Source organism: Oncorhynchus kisutch, unplaced genomic scaffold (genome assembly GCF_002021735.2).
Source record: "Oncorhynchus kisutch isolate 150728-3 unplaced genomic scaffold, Okis_V2 Okis03b-Okis08b_hom, whole genome shotgun sequence".
Lineage (NCBI taxonomy): Eukaryota > Metazoa > Chordata > Actinopteri > Salmoniformes > Salmonidae > Oncorhynchus > Oncorhynchus kisutch.
In genome coordinates, this window is record NW_022261980.1 from 18,774,371 (window position 1) to 18,798,978 (window position 24,608).

General features: G+C 46.9%; 1 protein-coding gene across 1 annotated transcript; it reads left to right on the top strand.

The window, feature by feature from the left end:
• Window positions 1-1,958: 1,958 nt before the first annotated feature.
• LOC109886274 (telomeric repeat-binding factor 2) lies at window positions 1,959-21,767 on the top strand. Its single transcript, XM_031812594.1, has 13 exons — window positions 1,959-2,259; window positions 6,338-6,433; window positions 6,636-6,766; window positions 7,875-7,961; window positions 8,559-8,699; window positions 10,425-10,546; window positions 13,001-13,201; window positions 13,576-13,810; window positions 17,273-17,409; window positions 17,637-17,927; window positions 19,624-19,706; window positions 19,797-19,840; window positions 21,271-21,767. The coding sequence occupies exons 1-13, from the start codon at window positions 2,097-2,099 to the stop codon at window positions 21,427-21,429; spliced, it is 1,890 nt and encodes a 629-aa protein (XP_031668454.1). The 5' UTR covers window positions 1,959-2,096; the 3' UTR covers window positions 21,430-21,767.
• The last annotated feature ends 2,841 nt before the right edge of the window (window positions 21,768-24,608 follow it).

Here is a 24,608-nt window from a genome sequence, read left to right on the forward strand (position 1 = left end):
CATCTAACAGGAGATTTATCGCACAGTCCCCCCGTCGATGAGGTGGTAACAGTCCCCCCGTCGATGGGGTGGTAACAGTCGACTGGTAACAGTCCTACTACGGTGGGAAGTCCAGACCAGATCTCCACCGCGCGCATCGCCTCTGAATACACTGATTTGGCTCTCTCCTTCTGTTAAAAGAAGGCGACTCAATTACCACCCCATCGACGGGGGGACTGTTACCACCCCATCGACGGGGGGACTGTTACCACCTCATCGACGGGGGGACTGTTACCACCTCATCGACGGGGGGACTGTTACCACCCCATCGACGGGGGGACTGTTACCACCCCATCGACGGGGGGACTGTTACCACCCCATCGACGGGGGGACTGTTACCACCTCATCGACGGGGGGACTGTTACCACCCCATCGACGGGGGGACTGTTACCACCTCATCGACGGGGGGACTGTTACCACCTCATCGACGGGGGGACTGTTACCACCCCATCGACGGGGGGACTGTTACCACCTCATCGACGGGGGGACTGTGCGATAAATCTCCTGTTAGATGCAGCACTTCCCAGGAGTCACGTGTATCCCCCGTCGATGGGGTGGTAACAGTCCCCCCGTCGATGGGGTGGTAACAGTCCCCCCGTCGATGAGGTGGTAACAGTCCCCCCGTCGATGGGGTGGTAACAGTCCCCCCGTCGATGGGGTGGTAACAGTCCCCCCGTCGATGGGGTGGTAACAGTCCCCCCGTCGATGAGGTGGTAACAGTCCCCCCGTCGATGAGGTGGTAACAGTCCCCCCGTCGATGGGGTGGTAACAGTCCCCCCGTCGATGGGGTGGTAATTGAGTCGCCTTCTTTTAACAGAAGGAGAGAGCCAAATCAGTGTATTCAGAGGCGATGCGCGCGGTGGAGATCTGGTCTGGACTTCCCACCGTAGTAGGACCGACGGAAACTCCTACACACGTCTCCGAGCACTTTCGTGACCACCCTGTGAAATAGTAGTGCCACGAAATAGTGGGGTCATGACAGGCCAACCAAGGTAGGCCCAGCACCACGGGAAACGCAGGAGAATCAATAAGGAAGAGACTGATTCTCTCCTTGTGACCCTCCTGCGTAACCATGCCCAGTGGAGTGGTGGCCTCCCTAATTAGCCCTGACCCTAATGGTCGACTATCTAGGGCGTGCACAGGGAAAGGCATATCCACAGGAACAATGGGGATCCCTAAACTATGGGTAAATGATCTGTCAATAAAATTCCTAGCTGCGCCTGAATCTATGGCATCTAAAACTGACCCTCGGAGCCTAACTTCTGTTGACTCATCAGTAGGAAAGATTTGTTTCTCTTTTGGTCCATTCAACAACAGAACGATACGAACCTTGTTTCAGCAGGATGTTGTATCTATACCTTATGTCATGCCTTATTGGAATGGATTTATTGATAATATCTGTTGGAAAAAAGTTTGGATGTTGCCACACACGTATCTACTTGTTAACAAAATTAAGGAAGTTTCCTTTAAAATTATTCATAAATATTATCCTGCCAACCACTATATGAAGAAGTTTAAGGAAAACATCAACTCAAATTGCTCCTTTTGTAAGGACCACCCAGAAACAGTGTTGCATCTTTTTTGGCATTGTATGCATGTAAAAAAACTGGCAAGACATCAGTAGGTTTATAATTGAGCATATTTATGCAGATTTTACACTATTGTGGAGAGATGTACTGCTTGGATTCTGGTGTTACAGGGACCTCCTTATAACTGAGTAAAAGAGCCTCTGCATTTACCAGTTGGCTCACCAATAGGATATTATTTCGGAACCAATATTCTAAAAACAAAGAAGTATTTTTATACAATATATCCCGATTATTCCATATACAATATCTGTGTGGAGAACAATTGTGTTTATAAATGAAGGACCATGATAAGAAAACAACACTAATTCTAAATGAATGGTACTCGGTTTGCCGCGATGACGTCATTGACGTGGTGCGTAATGTGAGCGTAGGTGGGCGTAAGGTGAGCGAAATGCGGACAGACGGAAGTTTGACTGAACACTAACCAGCGCGGCAGATGAACTATCCATCAGTTTATTTACATCGTAGATGTGGCGGCAACACGACAACATGGAGTCGAGTGCGGACCGCGGACTAGATGTGGAATGTGTTGTTAATCGGTGGATAGTGGATTATTATATATCTGTGGCGTTTGAAGCGTTCAGGAATGAACAGGACAGTGATTTCTGTGAGATCAGAGACATCCTTCAATGTTAGTAACGTTTTCTCACAGATGCAGTTAGCTAACGTTAGCATCTACGCGAACCCAATACAGGTTTCTAATATCGTCTCTGCCTAAAATAGTTAATTAATAATTAACTCCCGTGCTAACAGTTTGTTTAGCTAGCTATGCTTATAAACTTGTAGTTTTATACCACGTGATACCCAGCTAGTTAGATATGTTAGCTAACTGTGTGGTAACGTTGACTGCACTTGACCAGTTGGTTGGACTAGATCCCCCGGTGAACAGGTTAGTTTTTGGTCCTAACTTTAGCACCACACAGCTGATTTAAATAACCTTAAATCAACACATTATGTATTATCTGAATCAGCTGTGTAGTGCAAGGACAAACCTGCGGGGGTGCGTTCATTTCGTTTCAACGTTTGCTACGGTGCTGAGCGTTTTGTACTGAACGACACGTTTTCCCCAAAACGCTATTGAACAGACTAGTTTGGTCCGTTCGGTGTCGGGTTTGGTTTGAAGCAGTGACTTGTCGTTAAAGACAAGCGGTACGTTTTTGAAGCTATAATCCCTCGTTCAGTACAGCACCGTTTTAGTTAATTTAACGTTCTGTTGCGTTTATGTACTAAAGGCTTTCCAGGACCGAGTTTGGGAAATGCTGAGTTAACTACATTCATTTATTTGATATTTATTTTACCAGGCAGGTCAGTTAAGAACAAATTCTTATTTAAAATCACTGCCTACTGGGGAACAGTGGGTTAACTGCCTTGTTCAGGGGCAGAATGACAGATTTTTACCTTGTCAGCTCAGGGATTTGATTTTACAACCTTTTGGTTACAAGTTCAACGCTCTAACCACTAGGCTGCGCTGCACTTAGCGGTACAGAGATATTGTGAAGGAAGTTAGTTTGTGTTTACACGGGACTGTACCGCCCCCACCTACCGTCATACAGGTTGTGACCAATACACGCTGATGAGCCATCTAGCGTGTTCCGAACATGCAGAACTATACAGAGCCCTCGGCATTGTTACAACATTTGAGAGGCTCACAGCGACGCGGTACGGGGCTTGATTTGGCCTCTGCATACCCCAGAGGTACCGCTATTGCATCACACCCTCCATACAAAAGTCTGACCACATTTAAATGGGATTTTACGCTTACACACAGGTGTTCGGAACACGCTAGATGGCTCATCAAGTCTAAATCCAATTGTATTGGTCACAACCTGTATGACAACTGGCCATGATTGGGAGTGCCATAGGGTGGCGAACGATTGGCCCAGCGTCGTCTGGGTTTGGGGTAGGCCGTCATTGTAAATAAGAATTTGTTCTTAACTGACTTGCCCTGTTAAATAAAGGTTCAATAAACATACAGAATACAACTGGTGTAGAGTTTAATGTGATATTCTTACTTAGGAGCCCGTTCCCAACAACTGGTGTAGAGTTTAATGTGATATTCTTACATAGGAGCCCGTTCCCAACAACTGGTGTAGAGTTTAATGTGATATTCTTACTTAGGATCCCGTTCCCAACAACTGGTGTAGAGTTTGATGTGATATTCTTACTTAGGAGCCCGTTCCCAACAACTGGTGTAGAGTTTAATGTGATATTCTTACTTAGGATCCCGTTCCCAACAACTGGTGTAGAGTTTAATGTGATATTCTTACATAGGAGCCCGTTCCCAACAACTGGTGTAGAGTTTAATGTGATATTCTTACTTAGGATCCCGTTCCCAACAACTGGTGTAGAGTTTAATGTGATATTCTTACTTAGGATCCCGTTCCCAACAATTGGTGTAGAGTTTAATGTGATATTCTTACTTAGGATCCCGTTCCCAACAACTGGTGTAGAGTTTAATGTGATATTCTTACTTAGGATCCCGTTCCCAACAACTGGTGTAGAGTTTAATGTGATATTCTTACTTAGGATCCCGTTCCCAACAACTGGTGTAGAGTTTAATGTGATATTCTTACTTAGGATCCCAATGCAGAAGTAAAAAAGTAAGACAAATATGTTGAGGAAAAAACAAGGAAATAGTAACACAATAAAAGAATGTGTATGGAGGGATAAAAGTGACCAGGCAATCAGGATAGATCATTAACAGTGTGTGTGTGGGGGGAGAAGCTGTTCAGCAGTCTGATGGCTTGGGGGGAGAAGCTGTTCAGCAGTCTGATGGCTTGGGGGGTAGAAGCTGTTCAGCAGTCTGATGGCTTGGGGGTAGAAGCTGTTCAGCAGTCTGATGGCTTGGGGGGAGAAGCTGTTCAGCAGTCTGATGGCTTGGGGGGAGAAGCTGTTCAGCAGTCTGATGGCTTGGGGGGAGAAGCTGTTCAGCAGTCTGATGGCTTGGGGGGTAGAAGCTGTTCAGCACTCTGATGGCTTGGGGGTAGAAGCTGTTCAGCAGTCTGATGGCTTGGGGGGAGAAGCTGTTCAGCAGTCTGATGGCTTGGGGGGTAGAAGCTGTTCAGCAGTCTGATGGCTTGGGGGGAGAAGCTGTTCAGCAGTCTGATGGCTTGGGGGTAGAAGCTGTTCAGCAGTCTGATGGCTTGGGGGGTAGAAGCTGTTCAGCAGTCTGATGGCTTGGGGGGTAGAAGCTGTTCAGCAGTCTGATGGCTTGGGGGTAGAAGCTGTTCAGCAGTCTGATGGCTTGGGGGTAGAAGCTGTTCAGCAGTCTGATGGCTTGGGGGGTAGAAGCTGTTCAGCAGTCTGATGTCTTGGGGGGAGAAGCTGTTCAGCAGTCTGATGGCTTGGGGGTAGAAGCTGTTCAGCAGTCTGATGGCTTGGGGGGTAGAAGCTGTTCAGCAGTCTGATGGCTTGGGGGGAGAAGCTGTTCAGCAGTCTGATGGCTTGGGGGGGAGAAGCTGTTCAGCAGTCTGATGGCTTGGGGTAGAAGCTGTTCAGCAGTCTGATGGCTTGGGGGTAGAAGCTGTTCAGCAGTCTGATGGCTTGGGGGGAGAAGCTGTTCAGCAGTCTGATGGCTTGGGGGGAGAAGCTGTTCAGCAGTCTGATGGCTTGGGGGGTAGAAGCTGTTCAGCAGTCTGATGGCCTGGGGGGAGAAGCTGTTCAGCAGTCTGATGGCTTGGGGGGAGAAGCTGTTCAGCAGTCTGATGGCTTGGGGGGTAGAAGCTGTTCAGCACTCTGATGGCTTGGGGGTAGAAGCTGTTCAGCAGTCTGATGGCTTGGGGGGAGAAGCTGTTCAGCAGTCTGATGGCTTGGGGGGTAGAAGCTGTTCAGCAGTCTGATGGCTTGGGGGGAGAAGCTGTTCAGCAGTCTGATGGCTTGGGGGTAGAAGCTGTTCAGCAGTCTGATGGCTTGGGGGGTAGAAGCTGTTCAGCAGTCTGATGGCTTGGGGGGTAGAAGCTGTTCAGCAGTCTGATGGCTTGGGGGTAGAAGCTGTTCAGCAGTCTGATGGCTTGGGGGTAGAAGCTGTTCAGCAGTCTGATGGCTTGGGGGGTAGAAGCTGTTCAGCAGTCTGATGTCTTGGGGGGAGAAGCTGTTCAGCAGTCTGATGGCTTGGGGGTAGAAGCTGTTCAGCAGTCTGATGGCTTGGGGGGTAGAAGCTGTTCAGCAGTCTGATGGCTTGGGGGGAGAAGCTGTTCAGCAGTCTGATGGCTTGGGGGGGAGAAGCTGTTCAGCAGTCTGATGGCTTGGGGGTAGAAGCTGTTCAGCAGTCTGATGGCTTGGGGGTAGAAGCTGTTCAGCAGTCTGATGGCTTGGGGGGAGAAGCTGTTCAGCAGTCTGATGGCTTGGGGGGAGAAGCTGTTCAGCAGTCTGATGGCTTGGGGGGTAGAAGCTGTTCAGCAGTCTGATGGCCTGGGGGTAGAAGCTGGAACATGGAGGTATGACCGTGTGGGAACACTAACCCTATAAAGGTGTGTAGTAATTTAACCTTTTGTTTTTTGAAAATAATGTCTCACTGATCTGAAAGTACCGTTCCGTATGTTTCCAGAACTGCGCGGCAGGCGATGATGTTACTGTTCAGAGCAAGGGGGGCTCGGCCTCCTAACAAAACGTCCCCGGTCAGAAGAGCCGATCGTCAATGGGCGCTAAAGCAGTTAGCCCCATTTTAATAGACGCTAGCTAACACATTATCCAACAACATCCTCTTTCAGGTCATCTGGTTCGGCCGTTGGAAGCCAACGACGCCACACCCAAGAAGATTCGAGCAATACAGTTCCTCACCAGGATAAATGACGGTGACAAACTCGGTGAGAGTTTTGAGTTAAACATGAAGTAACTTCCTAGCTAGCTACATAACAACACTATCTATGTAACAGTACGAACTAATATTCAGAGACATCTGAAATGACCCCAAGTCCCAGAATCTGCTGTTTCTTATAGCTAGCTAGCCGTGTCTTTTGGAAATCAAGTCTGAGATCACTGACACAGTTGTTCTCTTGCCGTCCACAGACTTCTCGTTTGACCCTCAGGAGGACCTCACGCCACTGGAGTCGGCTCTGAGCGTTTTGGACAGCATCCGCGACGAGTTGCCGGTTCCCCAGAAAGACTTGGAGAGAGTACAGAAGTCTGTCAGAGAGATGGTGAGATCTGGCCACACTGTGTGTAGTCATTGAGTGGTCCCCTGTTGAAACCCGATACACTGTGTGTAGTCATTGATTGGTCCCCTGTTGAAACCCGATACACTGTGTGTAGTCATTGATTGGTCCCCCGTTGAAACCCGATACACTGTGTGTAGTCATTGATTGGTCCCCCGTTGAAACCCGATACACTGTGTGTAGTCATTGATTGGTCCCCTGTTGAAACCCGATACACTGTGTGTAGTCATTGATTGGTCCCCCGTTGAAACCCGATACACTGTGTGTAGTCATTGATTGGTCCCCTGTTGAAACCCGATACACTGTGTGTAGTCATTGATTGGTCCCCCGTTGAAACCCGATACACTGTCCTGATTTTCATGTCAGCCCTGTCCAACATTATAAGATGACACCGTGTACTGTGGTCAACACTATTGTGCACTGTAGTGAATTGCACAACTATTTGTCCGTTCATGTCTTCTCATTCTGGTGTAATTGTCCGTTCATGTCTTCTCATTCTGGTGTAATCGTCCGTTCATGTCTTCTCGTTCTGGTGTAATTGTCCGTTCATGTCTTCCCCGTCTCGTTCTGGTGTAATTGTCCGTTCATGTCTTCTCGTTCTGGTGTAATTGTCCGTTCATGTCTTCTCGTTCTGGTGTAACTGTCCGTTCATGTCTTCTCGTTCTGGTGTAACTGTCCGTTCATGTCTTCTCGTTCTGGTGTAATTGTCCGTTCATGTCTTCTCGTTCTGGTGTAATTGTCCGTTCATGTCTTCTCGTTCTGGTGTAATTGTCCGTTCATGTCTTCTCGTTCTGGTGTAATTGTCCGTTCATGTCTTCTCGTTCTGGTGTAATTGTCCGTTCATGTCTTCTCGTTCTGGTGTAATTGTCCGTTCATGTCTTCTCGTTCTGGTGTAATTGTCCGTTCATGTCTTCTCGTTCTGGTGTAATTGTCCGTTCATGTCTTCTCGTTCTGGTGTAATTGTCCGTTCATGTCTTCTCGTTCTGGTGTAATTGTATTCTGCCATGTTGTTCTGACATCATTATAACGGTGAACCCTGTTGTGCATCCTGACGTCATTATAACGGTGAACCCTGTTGTGTTTTTCTCTGTAGCTGGTGATTGTGTGCATTAAGAACCAGGCCTTTGACAAAGCCAAGGAGGTTTTGATGAAATACTTCCCCAAAAGCAAGGTTGGAAAGGTGAGCTAACTCCTAAACTCCCAGAGAGACGATGGCAACAATACGAACAGTACAGAGAGACATTTAGACCTGTCTGTCTGTTAACCTGAGGAACAGGACAGAGACATTTAGACCTGTTAACCTGAGGAACGGGACAGAGACATTTAGACCTGTCTGTCTGTTAACCTGAGGAACGGGACAGAGACATTTAGACCTGTCTGTCTGTTAAGGAGGGGGGGGTTAATGTCTCCAGAGGCTGATGGGGGTGGGGGGGTAATGTCTCCAGAGGCTGATGGGGGTGGGGGGGTAACGTCTCCAGAGACTGATGGGGGTGGGGGGGTAACGTCTCCAGAGACTGATGGGGGTGGGGGGGTAACGTCTCCAGAGACTGATGAGGGGGGGGTAATGTCTCCAGAGACTGATGGTGGGGGGTAATGTCTCCAGAGGATGATGGGGGGGGTAATGTCTCCAGGGGCTGGGGGGGGGAATAATGTCTCCAGGGGCTGGGGGGGAATAATGTCTCCAGAGGCTGATGCGGGGGGGTAATGTCTCCAGGGGCTGATGCGGGGGGGGGAATAATGTCTCCAGAGGCTGATGGGGGGGTTATGTGTCTTCCAGAAAGCGATCTTCCTGGGGCTGGTCAACAAGAGGAGCAGTGATCATTCAGTCCTGCAGCAGGTCACCTACCAGCAGTTTAAACAGGAGATGCTGCAGTTCTGTCAGAGCCTGTTTCCCTTCTCTCATCCTTTCCTGTCCAGGGTACGTATGGTATTACCACAGCATCAGTCTGGCTGTGTCCCCTCTCCTTCTATAGTGTAGTGTATTACCACAGCATCAGTCTGGCTGTGTCCCCTCTCCATATATAGTGTAGTGTATTACCTCAGCATCAGTCTGGCTGTGTCCCCTCTCCATATATAGTGTAGTGTATTACCACAGCATCAGTCTGGCTGTGTCCCCTCTCCATATATAGTGTAGTGTATTACCTCAGCATCAGTCTGGCTGTGTCCCCTCTCCATATATAGTGTAGTGTATTACCACAGCATCAGTCTGGCTGTGTCCCCTCTCCATATATAGTGTAGTGTATTACCTCAGCATCAGTCTGGCTGTGTCCCCTCTCCATATATAGTGTAGTGTATTACCTCAGCATCAGTCTGGCTGTGTCCCCTCTCCATATATAGTGTAGTGTATTACCACAGCATCAGTCTGGCTGTGTCCCCTCTCCATATATAGTGTAGTGTATTACCTCAGCATCAGTCTGGCTGTGTCCCCTCTCCATATATAGTGTAGTGTATTACCTCAGCATCAGTCTGGCTGTGTCCCCTCTCCATATATAGTGTAGTGTATTACCTCTCCATATATAGTGTGTTGTATTACCTCAGCATCAGTCTGGCTGTGTCCCCTCTCCATATATAGTGTAGTGTATTACCTCAGCATCAGTCTGGCTGTGTCCCCTCTCCATATATAGTGCAGTGTATTACCTCAGCATCAGTCTGGCTGTGTCCCCTCTCCATCTATAGTGTAGTGTATTACCTCTCCATATATAGTGTGTTGTATTACCTCAGCATCAGTCTGGCTGTGTCCCCTCTCCATCTATAGTGTAGTGTATTACCTCCGCATCAGTCTGGCTGTGTCCCCTCTCCATATATAGTGTAGTGTATTACCTCAGCATCAGTCTGGCTGTGTCCCCTCTCCATATATAGTGTAGTGTATTACCTCTGCATCAGTCTGGCTTGTCCCCTCTCCATATATAGTGTGTTGTATTACCTTAGCATCAGTCTGGCTGTGTCCCCTCTCCATATATAGTGTAGTGTATTACCTCAGCATCCGTCTGGCTGTGTCCCCTCTCCATATATAGTGTAGTGTATTACCTCTCCATATATAGTGTAGTGTATTACCTCATCATCAGTCTGGCTGTCCCCCCTCTCCATATATAGTGTGTTGTATTACCTCAGCATCAGTCTGGCTGTGTCCCCTCTCCATCTATAGTGTGTTGTATTACCTCAGTGAGATCTGTCTCCCTAACCCACTGTTCCGAACTGAACTGAGATCTGTCTCCCTAACCCACTGTTCCTGACCTGAACTGAGATCTGCCTCCCTAACCCACTGTTCCTAACTGAACTGAGATCTGCCTCCCTAACCCACTGTTCCTAACTGAACTGAGATTTGACTCCCTAACCCACTGTTCCTGACCTGAGATCTGCCTCCCTAACCCACTGTTCCTAACTGAACTGAGATCTGCCTCCCTAACCCACTGTTCCTAACTGAACTGAGATCTGCCTCCCTAACCCACTGTTCCTGACCTGAACTGAGATCTGCCTCCCTAACCCACTGTTCCTAACTGAACTGAGATCTGCCTCCCTAACCCACTGTTCCTGACCTGAACTGAGATCTGCCTCCCTAACCCACTGTTCCTAACTGAACTGAGATCTGACTCCCTAACCCACTGTTCCTAACTGAACTGAGATCTGTCTGTGTGAATATCAGGCTGCCAGACAGCTGGTGCTGAAGAGACAGGATGCAGAGGAAGGAGACTGTCCCACAGACCCTCAGCCAGAAGACCACCTTCTACCAGCAACAGAGGAGAAGACATCCAGACACAAACCCAGGTAGCTTATTGATCCGATGTCAATCAATCAAATACATGGACTTTAGAAAGCTCTTTTAGTTCCATTATTGTGACAACATGATTTCCAGTTACAGAGCCTAGACCCTAAAGGTCATTGGGCCCCACAGTGTGTGGATATACAGGGGGCCCCACAGTGTGTGGATATACAGGGGGCCCCACAGTGTGTGGATATACAGGGGGCCCCACAGTGTGTGGATATACAGGGGGCCCCACAGTGTGTGGATATACAGGGGGCCCCACAGTGTGTGGATATACAGGGGGCCCCACAGTGTGTGGATATACAGGGGGCCCCACAGTGTGTGGATATACAGGGGGCTCCACAGTGTGTGGATATACAGGGGGCTCCACAGTGTGTGGATATACAGGGGGCCCCACAGTGTGTGGATATACAGGGGGCCCCACAGTGTGTGGATATACAGGGGGCCCCACAGTGTGTGGATATACAGGGGGCCCCACAGTGTGTGGATATACAGGGGGCCCCACAGTGTGTGCATATACAGGGGGCTCCACAGTGTGTGGATATACAGGGGGCTCCACAGTGTGTGGATATACAGGGGGCTCCACAGTGTGTGGATATACAGGGGGCTCCACAGTGTGTGGATATACAGGGGGCTCCACAGTGTGTGGATATACAGGGGGCCCCACAGTGTGTGGATATACAGGGGGCCCCACAGTGTGTGGATATACAGGGGGCCCCACAGTGTGTGGATATACAGGGGGCCCCACAGTGTGTGCATATACAGGGGGCTCCACAGTGTGTGCATATACAGGGGGCTCCACAGTGTGTGCATATACAGGGGGCTCCACAGTGTGTGCATATACAGGGGGCTCCACAGTGTGTGCATATACAGGGGGCTCCACAGTGTGTGCATATACAGGGGGCTCCACAGTGTGTGGATATACAGGGGGCTCCACAGTGTGTGGATATACAGGGGGCCCCACAGTGTGTGGATATACAGGGGGCCCCACAGTGTGTGGATATACAGGGGGCCCCACAGTGTGTGGATATACAGGGGGCTCCCACAGTGTGTGGATATACAGGGGGCCCCACAGTGTGTGGATATACAGGGGGCCCCACAGTGTGTGGATATACAGGGGGCCCCACAGTCCCACAGAGGGACTCTCCCTCTCTCTCTCCAGGTCTCCCAGTCTAAACGGCCTCCCCCTCTCTCCCTCCAGTCTAAACTGACTCTCTCTCTCTCTCCCTCCAGTCTAAACTGTCTCTCTCTCTCCCTCCAGTCCTCACAGTCTAAACTGACTCTTCCTCTCTCTCTCCCTCCAGTCCTCAGTCTAAACTGACTCTTCCTCTCTCTCTCTCTCCAGTCCTCAGTCTAAACTGACTCTTCCTCTCTCTAGTCCTCACAGTCTAAACTGACTCTTCCTCTCTCTCTCCCTCCAGTCCTCACAGTCTAAACTGACTCTTCCTCTCTCTCTCCCTCCAGTCCTCACAGTCTAAACTGACTCTTCCTCTCTCTAGTCCTCACAGTCTAAACTGACTCTTCCACCCTCCAGTCCTCACAGTCTAAACTGACTCTTCCTCCAGTCCTCTCTATCTAAACTGACTCTCTCTCTCTCCCTCCAGTCCTCCCAGTCTAAACTGACTCTCTCTCTCTCCCTCCAGGCCTCCCAGTCTAAACTGACTCTCTCTCTCTCTCTCCCTCCAGGCCTCCCAGTCTAAACTGACTCTCTCCCTCCAGTCCTTCCAGTCTAAACTGACCCTCTCTCTCTCTCCCTCCAGTCCTCCCAGTCTAAACTGCCTCCCCCTCTCTCTCCCTCCAGTCTTCCCAGTCTAAACTGACGCTCTCTCCCTCCAGTCCTTCCAGTCTAAACTGACTCTCTCTCCCTCCAGTCCTTCCTGTCTAAACTGACTCTCTCTCCCTCCAGTCCTCCCAGTCTAAACTGCCTGACCCTTTCTCTCTCTCCCTCCAGTCCTCCCAGTCTAAACTGCCTGACCCTCTCTCTCTCTCCCTCCAGTCCTCCCAGTCTAAACTGCCTCCCCCTCTCTCTCCCTCCAGTCCTCCCAGTCTAAACTGCCTCCCCCTCTCTCTCCCTCCAGTCTAAACTGCCTCCCCCTCTCTCTACCTCCAGTCTAAACTGCCTCCCCCTCTCTCTCCCTCCAGTCTAAACTGCCTCCCCCTCTCTCTCCCTCCAGTCTAAACTGCCTCCCCCTCTCTCTCCCTCCAGTCTAAACTGCCTCCCCCTCTCTCTCCCTCCAGTCTAAACTGCCTCCCCCTCTCTCTCCCTCCAGTCTAAACTGCCTCCCCCTCTCTCCCTCCAGTCCTCCCAGTCTAAACTGCCTCCCCCTCTCTCTCCCCCCAGTCCTCCCAGTCCTCCCCCTCTCTCTCCCCCCAGTCCTCCCAGTCTAAACTGCCTACCCCTCTCTCTCCCTCCAGTCCTCCCAGTCTAAACTGCCTCCCCCTCTCTCTCCCTCCAGTCCTCCCCCCGGTGGCGTCCTGCTGACCCGCAGCCAGCTGATGGCCGTTTATACAGCCCTGGCCGAGGAGCTGAGGGAGCCCATGACCTTTGCCGAGCTGGAGGAGGAGGTGGAAAGGGAGGTGATGGAGGAGAACGCAGGAAAAGGAGGTGCTGCTGTGGACCAAGAGGAACCTCTCCTGCACCTCTCTGAAAGCCCCAGGTTGTCAATCAAATCACTACCCTGCTGCTTCAGGGCCTATGGTAGCCTGGGAACCAGTCATATCACTACCCTGCTGCTTCCTGTCCTATGGGAGCCTGGGAACCAGTCATATCACTACCCTGCTGCTTCCTGTCCTACCAGTCATATCACTACCCTATGGGAGCCTGGGTACCAGTCTGTTTGTCTATTGTTCCACTCCTTGTCATCCCAAACAGAGTGTATTTCTCCAGGCTGGTCCTATGGACTGTTCTGCTCCCCAGTTTGTCTGTAGTTTTAATGTTGTTGATGTTGTGTCCACTGTGTGTTTGTCTCTTTTAATTGTTAAAGTGTATTGGGAGTGACCCCTGGTAACATTGAATCTGACATGACCCCAGGCAGGGCTCAGACGCTGTGTTGGAGCAGGACGTCCCCAGGTCCCAGAGAGAGTCCGACAGTCCAATGGAGGCTTCCCCTGCTGACCTGGTTCCCCCTGCTGACCTGGTTCCCCCTGCTGACCTGGTTCCCCCTGCTGGCCTGGCACCCCCTGCTGGCCTGGCACCAGGCCCCCAGTGGAAGAGCCGAGGCTGGCCTCATACCATAGCCAGGCTGGTTATGGAGCCAGACAGCCAGGTGAGAGAAGAGAGCGAACCAGCAGGGTTGAGGTTTTAATGTCTGTTTTCCTGTGAGTTGTTAATTAACAACACTGTCATCTCAGATTTTCAAAATATGCTTCTCAACCATAGCAAAACAAGCATTTGTGTAACAGTATTGATAGCCTAGCATAGCATTTAGCGTAGCATTTAGCGTAGCATTTAGCGTAGCATTTAGCGTTAGCATTCAGCAGGCAACATTTTCACAAAAACCAGAAAAGCATTCAAATAAAATCATTTACCTTTGAAGAACTTCGGATGTTTTCAATGAGGAGACTCTCAGTTGGATAGCAAATGTTCAGTTTTTCCTGAAAGATTATTTGTTTAGGACAAATCGCTCCGTTTTCTGCGTCACGTTTAGCTACGAAAAAAACCTGTATCCAGGATTGTGTAAATCTATCCGTAAGCTCATTAGCATAACGCAACGTTAACTAGTCATCAAATGAAATTAATATGCTAGCTCTCAAGCTTAGCCTTTTGTTAACAACACTGTCATCTCAGATTTTCTAAATATGCTTCTCAACCATAGCAAAACAAGCATTTGTGTAACAGTATTGATAGCCTAGCATAGCATTAAGCCTAGCATTCAGCAGGCAACATTTTCACAAAAAACAGAAAAGCATTCAAATAAAATCATTTACATTGACGAGACTCTCAGTTAGGTAGCAAATGTTCAGTTTTTACAAAAATATTATTTGTGTTGACAAATCGCTCCGTTTTCTTCATCACGTTTGGATAAGAAAGAAAATGAAAATTAAGTCATTAAAACGCGAACTTTTTTCCAAATTAACTCATATAATGTCGACAGAAACAGGGCAAACGATGTTTAGAATCAATACTCAAGGTGTTTTTCACATATCTATCGATGATAAATCATTCGTGGCAGTTGACTTTCTCTTCTGAAGAAATGGAACCTAGAGATTACGCAATAATTTAGACAAAGGACACCGGGCGGACAACCCTGGTAAATGTAGTCTCTTATGGCCAATCTTCCAATGATATGCCTACAAATACGTCACAATGCTGCAGACACCTTGGGCAAACGGCAGAAAGGGCAGGCTCATTCCTGGCGCATTCACAGCCATATAAGGAGACAATGGAAAACAGAGCCTCAAAAATTCTGCTCATTTCCTGGTTGAAGTTTCATCTTGGTTTCGCCTGTAGCATGAGTTCTGTGGCACTCAGAGATAATATCTTTGCAGTTTTGGAACCTTAGAGTGTTTTCTTTCCAAAGCTGTTATATTATATGCAGTCGAGCATCTTGGTGTGTAGGACTCATTACCTCATATTATAACCCTGGTGTGAAGGACTCATTACCTCATATTATAACCCTGGTGTGTAGGACTCATTACCTCATATTATAACCCTGGTGTGTAGGACTCATTACCTCATATTATAACCCTGGTGTGTAGGACTCATTGCCTCATATTATAACCCTGGTGTGTAGGACTCATTACCTCATATTATAACCCTGGTGTGTAGGACTCATTGCCTCATATTATAACCCTGGTGTGTAGGACTCATTACCTCATATTATAACCCTGGTGTGTAGGACTCATTACCTCATATTATAACCCTGGTGTGTAGGACTCATTACCTCATATTATAACCCTGGTGTGTAGGACTCATTACCTCATATTATAACCCTGGTGTGTAGGACTCATTGCCTCATATTATAACCCTGGTGTGTAGGACTCATTACCTCATATTATAACCCTGGTGTGTAGGACTCATTACCTCATATTATAACCCTGGTGTGTAGGACTCATTACCTCATATTATAACCCTGGTGTGTAGGACTCATTACCTCATATTATAACTCTGGTGTGTAGGACTCATTACCTCATATTATAACCCTGGTGTGTAGGACTCATTACCTCATATTATAACTCTGGTGTGTAGGACTCATTACCTCATATTATAACCCTGGTGTGTAGGACTCATTACCTCATATTATAACCCTGGTGTGTAGGACTCATTACCTCATATTATAACCCTGGTGTGTAGGACTCATTACCTCATATTATAACCCTGGTGTGTAGGACTCATTACCTCATATTATAACTCTGGTGTGTAAGGACTCATTACCTCATATTATAACTCTGGTGTGTAGGACTCATTGCCTCATATTATAACCCTGGTGTGTAGGACTCATTACCTCATATTATAACCCTGGTGTGTAGGACTCATTACCTCATATTATAACCCTGGTGTGTAGGACTCATTACCTCATATTATAACCCTGGTGTGTAGGACTCATTACCTCATATTATAACCCTGGTGTGTAGGACTCATTACCTCATATTATAACCCTGGTGTGTAGGACTCATTACCTCATTATAACCCTGGTGTGTAGGACTCATTACCTCATATTATAACCCTGGTGTGTAGGACTCATTACCTCATATTATAACCCTGGTGTGTAGGACTCATTACCTCATATTATAACCCTGGTGTGTAGGACTCATTACCTCATATTATAACCCTGGTGTGTAGGACTCATTACCTCATATTATAACCCTGGTGTGTAGGACTCATTACCTCATATTATAACCCTGGTGTGTAGGACTCATTACCTCATATTATAACCCTGGTGTGTAGGACTCATTACCTCATATTATAACTCTGGTGTGTAAGGACTCATTACCTCATATTATAACTCTGGTGTGAAGGACTCATTACCTCATATTATAGCCCTGGTGTGTAGGACTCATTACCTCATATTATAACCCTGGTGTGTAGGACTCATTACCTCATATTATAACTCTGGTGTGTAGGACTCATTACCTCATATTATAACTCTGGTGTGAAGGACTCATTACCTCATATTATAACCCTGGTGTGAAGGACTCATTACCTCATATTATAACCCTGGTGTGTAGGACTCATTACCTCATATTATAACCCTGGTGTGTAGGACTCATTACCTCATATTATAACCCTGGTGTGTAGGACTCATTACCTCATATTATAACCCTGGTGTGTAGGACTCATTACCTCATATTATAACTCTGGTGTGAAGGACTCATTACCTCATATTATAGCCCTGGTGTGTAGGACTCATTACCTCATATTATAACCCTGGTGTGTAGGACTCATTACCTCATATTATAACTCTGGTGTGTAGGACTCATTACCTCATATTATAACTCTGGTGTGAAGGACTCATTACCTCATATTATAACCCTGGTGTGAAGGACTCATTACCTCATATTATAACCCTGGTGTGTAGGACTCATTGCCTCATATTATAACCCTGGTGTGTAGGACTCATTGCCTCATATTATAACCCTGGTGTGTAGGACTCATTACCTCATATTATAACCCTGGTGTGTAGGACTCATTACCTCATATTATAACCCTGGTGTGTAGGACTCATTACCTCATATTATAACCCTGGTGTGTAGGACTCATTACCTCATATTATAACCCTGGTGTGCAGGATTCTACGGCCTCTCGAGAATCAGTATCCAACGGGGAGGAGTCAGTCAGCCGGGGGGACCCACTAAGCTCCGCCTCCACCTACAGCCCACCAACACGGAAGTATCGAAAACGACGAGCCGGCAGGATAACCGAAGAGTAAGTCAGGAACAACAAGGACGTCCCTGCATGTAGTATTGTGTTAAAGGAAGCACCTTTTTTTTTAAACTGTCTCTTTAACACGTTTCTAACGAGGGACACGAGTTGACGAAGGGAAGTGGACTGAAAGGGAGAGGAGGGGACTACCTGACCTTGTCCAATAAGAAACGCTTGCAAATCGTTTTGCTATGGTGTGCCCTAATGAATACAACCTCTGTCTGACTCAGGACCTCGTCTGACCCTGAGGAGGATGTGTGTATTCTGGAAAACACCCCTGAGCAGAGAGGCTCCGCACCCACCCCCCAGAGATGCTCCGCACCCACCCCCCAGAGAGGATCTTCACATAAGAGAATCCCTACCCCCACCCCCCAGACAAGCCCCACCCCCCAGAGAAGCCCCACCCCCCAGAGAAGCCCCACCCCCCAGAGAAGCCCCACCCCCCAGAGAAGCTCCACCCCCCAGACAAGCGCCACCCCTCAGAAGACCTCCACCAGTAAAAAGGGACCTGATCTGAAGTGGTATGTCGAACTATATAGTAGAGTATCATTCTGTCTTCTCCCTTCTGATGTGATTGTAGGAGACATACAGTTGAAGTCAGAAGTTTACATACACCTTAGTCTAATACATTTAAACCCAGTTTTTCACAATTCCTGACATTCAATCTTAGTAAAAATTCCTTGTTTTAGGTCAGTTAGGATCACCACTTTATTTTAAGAATGTGAAATGTCAGAATAATAGTAGAGAATGATTTATTTCAGCTTTCATTACTTTCAGCATATTTCCAGTGGGTCAGAAGTTTACATACACTTCATTAGTATTTGGTAGCATTGCCTTTAAATTGTTTAACTTGGGTCAAATGGTTTGGGTAGCTTTCCACAACCTTCCCACAATAAGTTGGGTGAATTTTGGCCTATTTCCTCCTGACAGAGCTGGTGTAACTGAGTCAGGTTTGTAGGCCTCCTTGCTCGCACAAGATTTTTCAGTTCTGTCCACAAATTTTCAATAGGGTTGAGGTCAGGGCTTTGTGATGGCCACTCCAATACCTTGACTTTGTTGTCCTTAAGCCATTTTGCCACAACTTTGGAAGTATGCTTGGGGTCATTGTCCATTTGGAAGACCCATTTGCGACCAAGCTTTAACTTCCTGACTGATGTCCTGAGATTTTGCTTCAATATATCCACATCATTTTCCCTCCTCATGATGCCGTCTATTTTGTGAAGTGCACCAGTCCTTCCTGCAACAAAGCACCGCCACAACATGATGCTGCCACCCCCGCGCTTCACGGTTGGGATGGTGTTCTTCAGCTTGCAAGCCTCCCCTTTTTCCTCCAAACATAACGATGGTCATTATGGCCAAACCAGTTCTATTTTTCTTTCATCAGACCAGAGGACATTTCTCCAAAAAGTACGATCTTTATCCCCATGTGCAGTTACAAACCGTAGTCTGGCTTTTTTATGGTGGTTTTGGAGCAGTGGCTTCTTCCTTGCTGAGCGGCCTTTCAGGTTATATCGATATAAGACTCGTTTTACTGTGGATATAGATACTTTTGTACCTGTTTCCTCCAGCATCTTCACAAGGTCCTTTGCTGCTGTTCTTGGTTTGATTTGCTCTTTTCACACCAAAGTACGTTCATCTCTAGGAGACAGAACGCATCTCCTTCCTGAGCGGTATGACGGCTGCGTGGTCCCATGGTGTTTATGCTTGCGTACTTTTGTTAGTACAGATGAACGTGGTACCTTCAGGCGAGTAGATCTTGGCTGATATCTTTTGATTTTCCCATGATGTCAAGCAAAGAGACACTGAGTTTGAAGGTAGGCCTTGAAATACATCCACAGGTACACCTCCAATTGGCTGAAATGATGTCAATTAGCCTATCAGAAGCTTCTAAAGCCATGACATCTTCTGGAATATTCCAAGCTGTTTAAAGGCCCAGTCAACTCAGTGTATGTAAACTCCTGTCCCACTGGAATTGTGATACAGTGAAATAATCTGTAAACCATCGTTGGAAAAATGACTTGTCACATAAAGTAGATGTCCTAACCGACTTGCCAAAACTATAGTTTGTGGAGTGGTTGAAAAACAAGTTTTAATGACTCCAACCTGAGTGTATGGTAACTTCTGACTGAATGGTTATGTATTTCAGCCATAGAGGATGATGTTGAAGATCACAACTGATCGACTTTCTCTCTTTTATAATGGTGATGTCATCTGCAGGAAGCAGCTATTCAGTGTTGCTAAGGAATCCAAGGATAGGTGGAGTGATGAAGAGGATTTATTTGACTCTCCTCACAAAGACAGTAATTATGACGATCAACAATTATGATTCAAAACAATAATGTTTATTACTAGTGATTTACTATGGCGTTCTGACATCTGTCTTTGTTTAGGTTCTGAGGACAACGCCAGTACTACCGGAGGAGGCAGGAAGAGGGTGAGTTTAGGTTCTGGAGAAAGTACTACTGGAGGAGGCAGGAAGAGGGTGAGTTTAGGTTCTGGATACAACAGAACTATCGAAGGAGATAGGAAGAGGGTGAGTTTAGGTTCTGGAGACAGAACTATGTTAACGCTAAGTATTGTCCCCTACAGTGTGTTTACTATGTTAACCCTAAGTGTTGTCCCCTGCAGTGTGTTTACTATGTTTACCCTAAGTGTTGTCCCCTGCAGTGTGTTTACTATGTTTACCCTAAGTGTTGTCCCCTGCAGTGTGTTTACTATGTTTACCCTAAGTGTTGTCCCCTGCAGTGTGTTTACTATGTTTACCCTAAGTGTTGTCCCCTGCAGTGTGTTTACTATGTTAACCCTAAGTGTTGTCCCCTACAGTGTGTTAACCCTAAGTGTTGTCCCCTACAGTGTGTTTACCATGTTAACCCAAAGTGTTGTCCCCTACAGTGTGTTAACCCTAAGTGTTGTCTCCTACAGTGTGTTTACTATGTTAACCCTAAGTGTTGTCCCCTGCAGTGTGTTTACTATGTTAACCCTAAGTGTTGTCCCCTACAGTGTGTTTACCCTAAGTGTTGTCCCCTACAGTGTGTTTACTATGTTAACCCTAAGTGTTGTCCCCTGCAGTGTGTTTACTATGTTAACCCTAAGTGTTGTCCCCTACAGTGTGTTAACCCTAAGTGTTGTCCCCTACAGTGTGTTAACCCTAAGTGTTGTCCCCTACAGTGTGTTTACCCTAAGTGTTGTCCCCTACAGTGTGTTTACCCTAAGTGTTGTCCCCTACAGTGTGTTTACCCTAAGTGTTGTCCCCTACAGTGTGTTAACCCTAAGTGTTGTCCCCTACAGTGTGTTTACCCTAAGTGTTGTCCCCTACAGTGTGTTTACCCTAGGTGTTGTCCCCTACAGTGTGTTTACCCTAAGTGTTGTCCCCTACAGTGTGTTTACTATGTTAACCCTAAGTGTTGTCCCCTGCAGTGTGTTTACTATGTTAACCCTAAGTGTTGTCCCCTACAGTGTGTTTACTATGTTAACCCTAAGTGTTGTCCCCTACAGTGTGTTTACTATGTTAACCCTAAGTGTTGTCCCCTGCACTGTTTACCCTAAGTGTTGTCCCCTGCAGTGTGTTAACCCTAAGTGTTGTCCCCTACAGTGTGTTAACCCTAAGTGTTGTCCCCTACAGTGTGTTTACTATGTTAACCCTAAGTGTTGTCCCCTGCAGTGTGTTTACTATGTTAACCCTAAGTTTTGTCCCCTACAGTGTGTTAACCCTAAGTGTTGTCCCCTGCAGTGTGTTACCCCTAAGTGTTGTCCCCTGCAGTGTGTTAACCCTAAGTGTTGTCCCCTGCGGTGTGTTAACCCTAAGTGTTGTCCCCTACAGTGTGTTTACTATACCTTGCGTGTTCTGTTGTGGCCCTCCTGTAGATGTGGACAGCAGAGGAGACGGAGTGGGTGAAGGAGGGAGTGAGGCGCTACGGAGAGGGGAACTGGTCCAGAGTAAAGTCCTCTTTCCCCTTCTTGGGCCGAACCGCCGTGAACATCAAGGATCGGTGGAGAACCATGAAGAAACTCAAGTTGGTCTGAGGGGACCAAAGAGTCGAGGGACTAACTTGTCCAATAAGAAATTATATTTTCCGTTTACATTTGCTACGGTGTGCAGTAACGAATTCGAACGCTGGAGGGCCTCGGAGCTACGCAAGACAATGATGACGTTATCCAGTTGTGAGAATGGATGTTAGACGTTTCCTTTCCACAAAGGATACATGTTTGCCCGTCGCACATCTGTCAACAGGAAGCTGAAGATGGGCAGAGGGCCTTTGGACTAAGATACATGTTGATTCTGCCATTTTGTTTTAGACATGTTTATAGAAGTATTTTATCACTTGTCTTTCTTGGTAAAATAAAGACTTCTCTTCTACTGACTGGCCTAACGTAACGGTTACCACAGGACTGGCTTCTACTGACTGGCCTAACGGTTACCACAGGACTGGTTTCTACTGACTGGCCTAACGGTTACCACAGGACTGGTTTCTACTGACTGGCCTCACGGTTACCACAGGACTGGTTTCTACTGACTGGCCTAACGGTTACCACAGGACTGGCTTGGTTTCTACTGACTGGCCTAACGGTTACCACAGGACTGGCTTCTACTGACTGGCCTAACGGTTACCACAGGACTGGCCTAACAGGACTGGTTTCTACTGACTGGCCTAACGGTTACCACAGGACTGGTTTCTAGTGACTGGCCTAACAGGACTGGCTTCTACTGACTGGCCTAACGGTTACCACAGGACTGGCCTAACGGTTACCACAGGACCGGCCTAACGGTTACCACAGGACTGACCGGCCTAACGGTTACCACAGGACCGGCCAGCTTACAGCATTGAGTTTACAGGAAAGAGCAGTGTATAACAGGAAATACATGCTATATTTAAGTTAGTAACAGATCCAAAATTTTTCATTTTGTTGGGAGGAGAAAAACATTTCAGTATATCAAAAGTTTTGATTTTATGCTGATGGAATTAACTGCTTAAACCAGAGAACCATACAGATTATGAATATTACATCAAACCTCATTCAATTTACAAAAACATTTAGATTGGCTGAGTGATATACATTCATAATTCATAGTGACAGATGTTGGTAGATGAATGTAAATCACTCAGCCATAGTGACAGGGATGTTGGTAGCTGAATGTAAATCACTCAGCCATAGTGACAGGGATGTTGGTAGATGAATGTAAATCACTCAGCCATAGTGACAGGGATGTTGGGTAGATGAATGTAAATCACTCAGCCATAGTGACAGGGATGTTGGTAGATGAATGTAAATCACTCAGTCATAGTGACAGGGATGTTGGTAGATGAATGTAAATCACTCAGCCATAGTGACAGGGATGTTGGTAGCTGAATGTAAATCACTCAGTCATAGTGACAGGGATGTTGGGTAGCTGAATGTAAATCACTCAGCCATAGTGACAGGGATGTTGGTAGATGAATGTAAATCACTCAGCCATAGTGACAGGGATGTTGGTAGCTGAATGTAAATCACTCAGCCATAGTGACAGGGATGTTGGTAGATGAATGTAAATCACTCAGCCATAGTGACAGGGATGTTGGTAGCTGAATGTAAATCACTCAGCCATAGTGACAGGGATGTTGGTAGCTGAATGTAAATCACTCAGCCATAGTGACAGGGATGTTGGTAGCTGAATGTAAATCACTCAGCCATAGTGACAGGGATGTTGGTAGCTGAATGTAAATCACTCAGCCATAGTGACAGGGATGTTGGTAGCTGAATGTAAATCACTCAGCCATAGTGACAGGGATGTTGGTAGCTGAATGTAAATCACTCAGCCATAGTGACAGGGATGTTGGTAGCTGAATGTAAATCACTCAGCCATAGTGACAGGGATGTTGGTAGATGAATGTAAATCACTCAGCCATAGTGACAGGGATGTTGGTAGCTGAATGTAAATCACTCAGCCATAGTGACAGGGATGTTGGTAGCTGAATGTAAATCACTCAGTCATAGTGACAGGGATGTTGGTAGCTGAATGTAAATCACTCAGCCATAGTGACAGGGATGTTGGGTAGCTGAATGTAAATCACTCAGCCATAGTGACAGGGATGTTGGTAGATGAATGTAAATCACTCAGCCATAGTGACAGGGATGTTGGTAGCTGAATGTAAATCACTCAGCCATAGTGACAGGGATGTTGGTAGCTGAATGTAAATCACTCAGCCATAGTGACAGGGATGTTGGTAGCTGAATGTAAATCACTCAGCCATAGTGACAGGGATGTTGGTAGATGAATGTAAATCACTCAGCCATAGTGACAGGGATGTTGGTAGATGAATGTAAATCACTCAGCCATAGTGACAGGGATGTTGGTAGCTGAATGTAAATCACTCAGTCATAGTGACAGGGATGTTGGTAGCTGAATGTAAATCACTCAGCCATAGTGACAGGGATGTTGGGTAGCTGAATGTAAATCACTCAGCCATAGTGACAGGGATGTTGGTAGATGAATGTAAATCACTCAGCCATAGTGACAGGGATGTTGGTAGCTGAATGTAAATCACTCAGCCATAGTGACAGGGATGTTGGTAGCTGAATGTAAATCACTCAGCCATAGTGACAGGGATGTTGGTAGCTGAATGTAAATCACTCAGCCATAGTGACAGGGATGTTGGTAGATGAATGTAAATCACTCAGCCATAGTGACAGGGATGTTGGTAGCTGAATGTAAATCACTCAGCCATAGTGACAGGGATGTTGGTAGCTGAATGTAAATCACTCAGCCATAGTGACAGGGATGTTGGGTAGCTGAATGTAAATCACTCAGCCATAGTGACAGGGATGTTGGGTAGATGAATGTAAATCACTCAGCCATAGTGACAGGGATGTTGGTAGATGAATGTAAATCACTCAGCCATAGTGACAGGGATGTTGGTAGATGAATGTAAATCACTCAGCCATAGTGACAGGGATGTTGGTAGCTGAATGTAAATCACTCAGCCATAGTGACAGGGATGTTGGTAGCTGAATGTAAATCACTCAGCCATAGTGACAGGGATGTTGGTAGCTGAATGTAAATCACTCAGCCATAGTGACAGGGATGTTGGGTAGCTGAATGTAAATCACTCAGCCATAGTGACAGGGATGTTGGTAGCTGAATGTAAATCACTCAGCCATAGTGACAGGGATGTTGGTAGATGAATGTAAATCACTCAGCCATAGTGACAGGGATGTTGGTAGAT

What these genes read in the sequence shown, in the direction of transcription:
- LOC109886274 (XM_031812594.1), top strand. Translation starts at nt 2,097, where the DNA reads ATGTGGCGGCAACACGACAACATGGAGTCGAGTGCGGACCGCGGACTA. An exon ending in CCAAAAGCAAGGTTGGAAAG is followed by an intron (nt 7,962 to 8,558) that starts GTGAGCTAACTC and finishes TGTGTCTTCCAG; the next exon opens with AAAGCGATCTTCCTGGGGCT. An exon ending in CCGGAGGAGGCAGGAAGAGG is followed by an intron (nt 19,841 to 21,270) that starts GTGAGTTTAGGT and finishes GCCCTCCTGTAG; the next exon opens with ATGTGGACAGCAGAGGAGAC.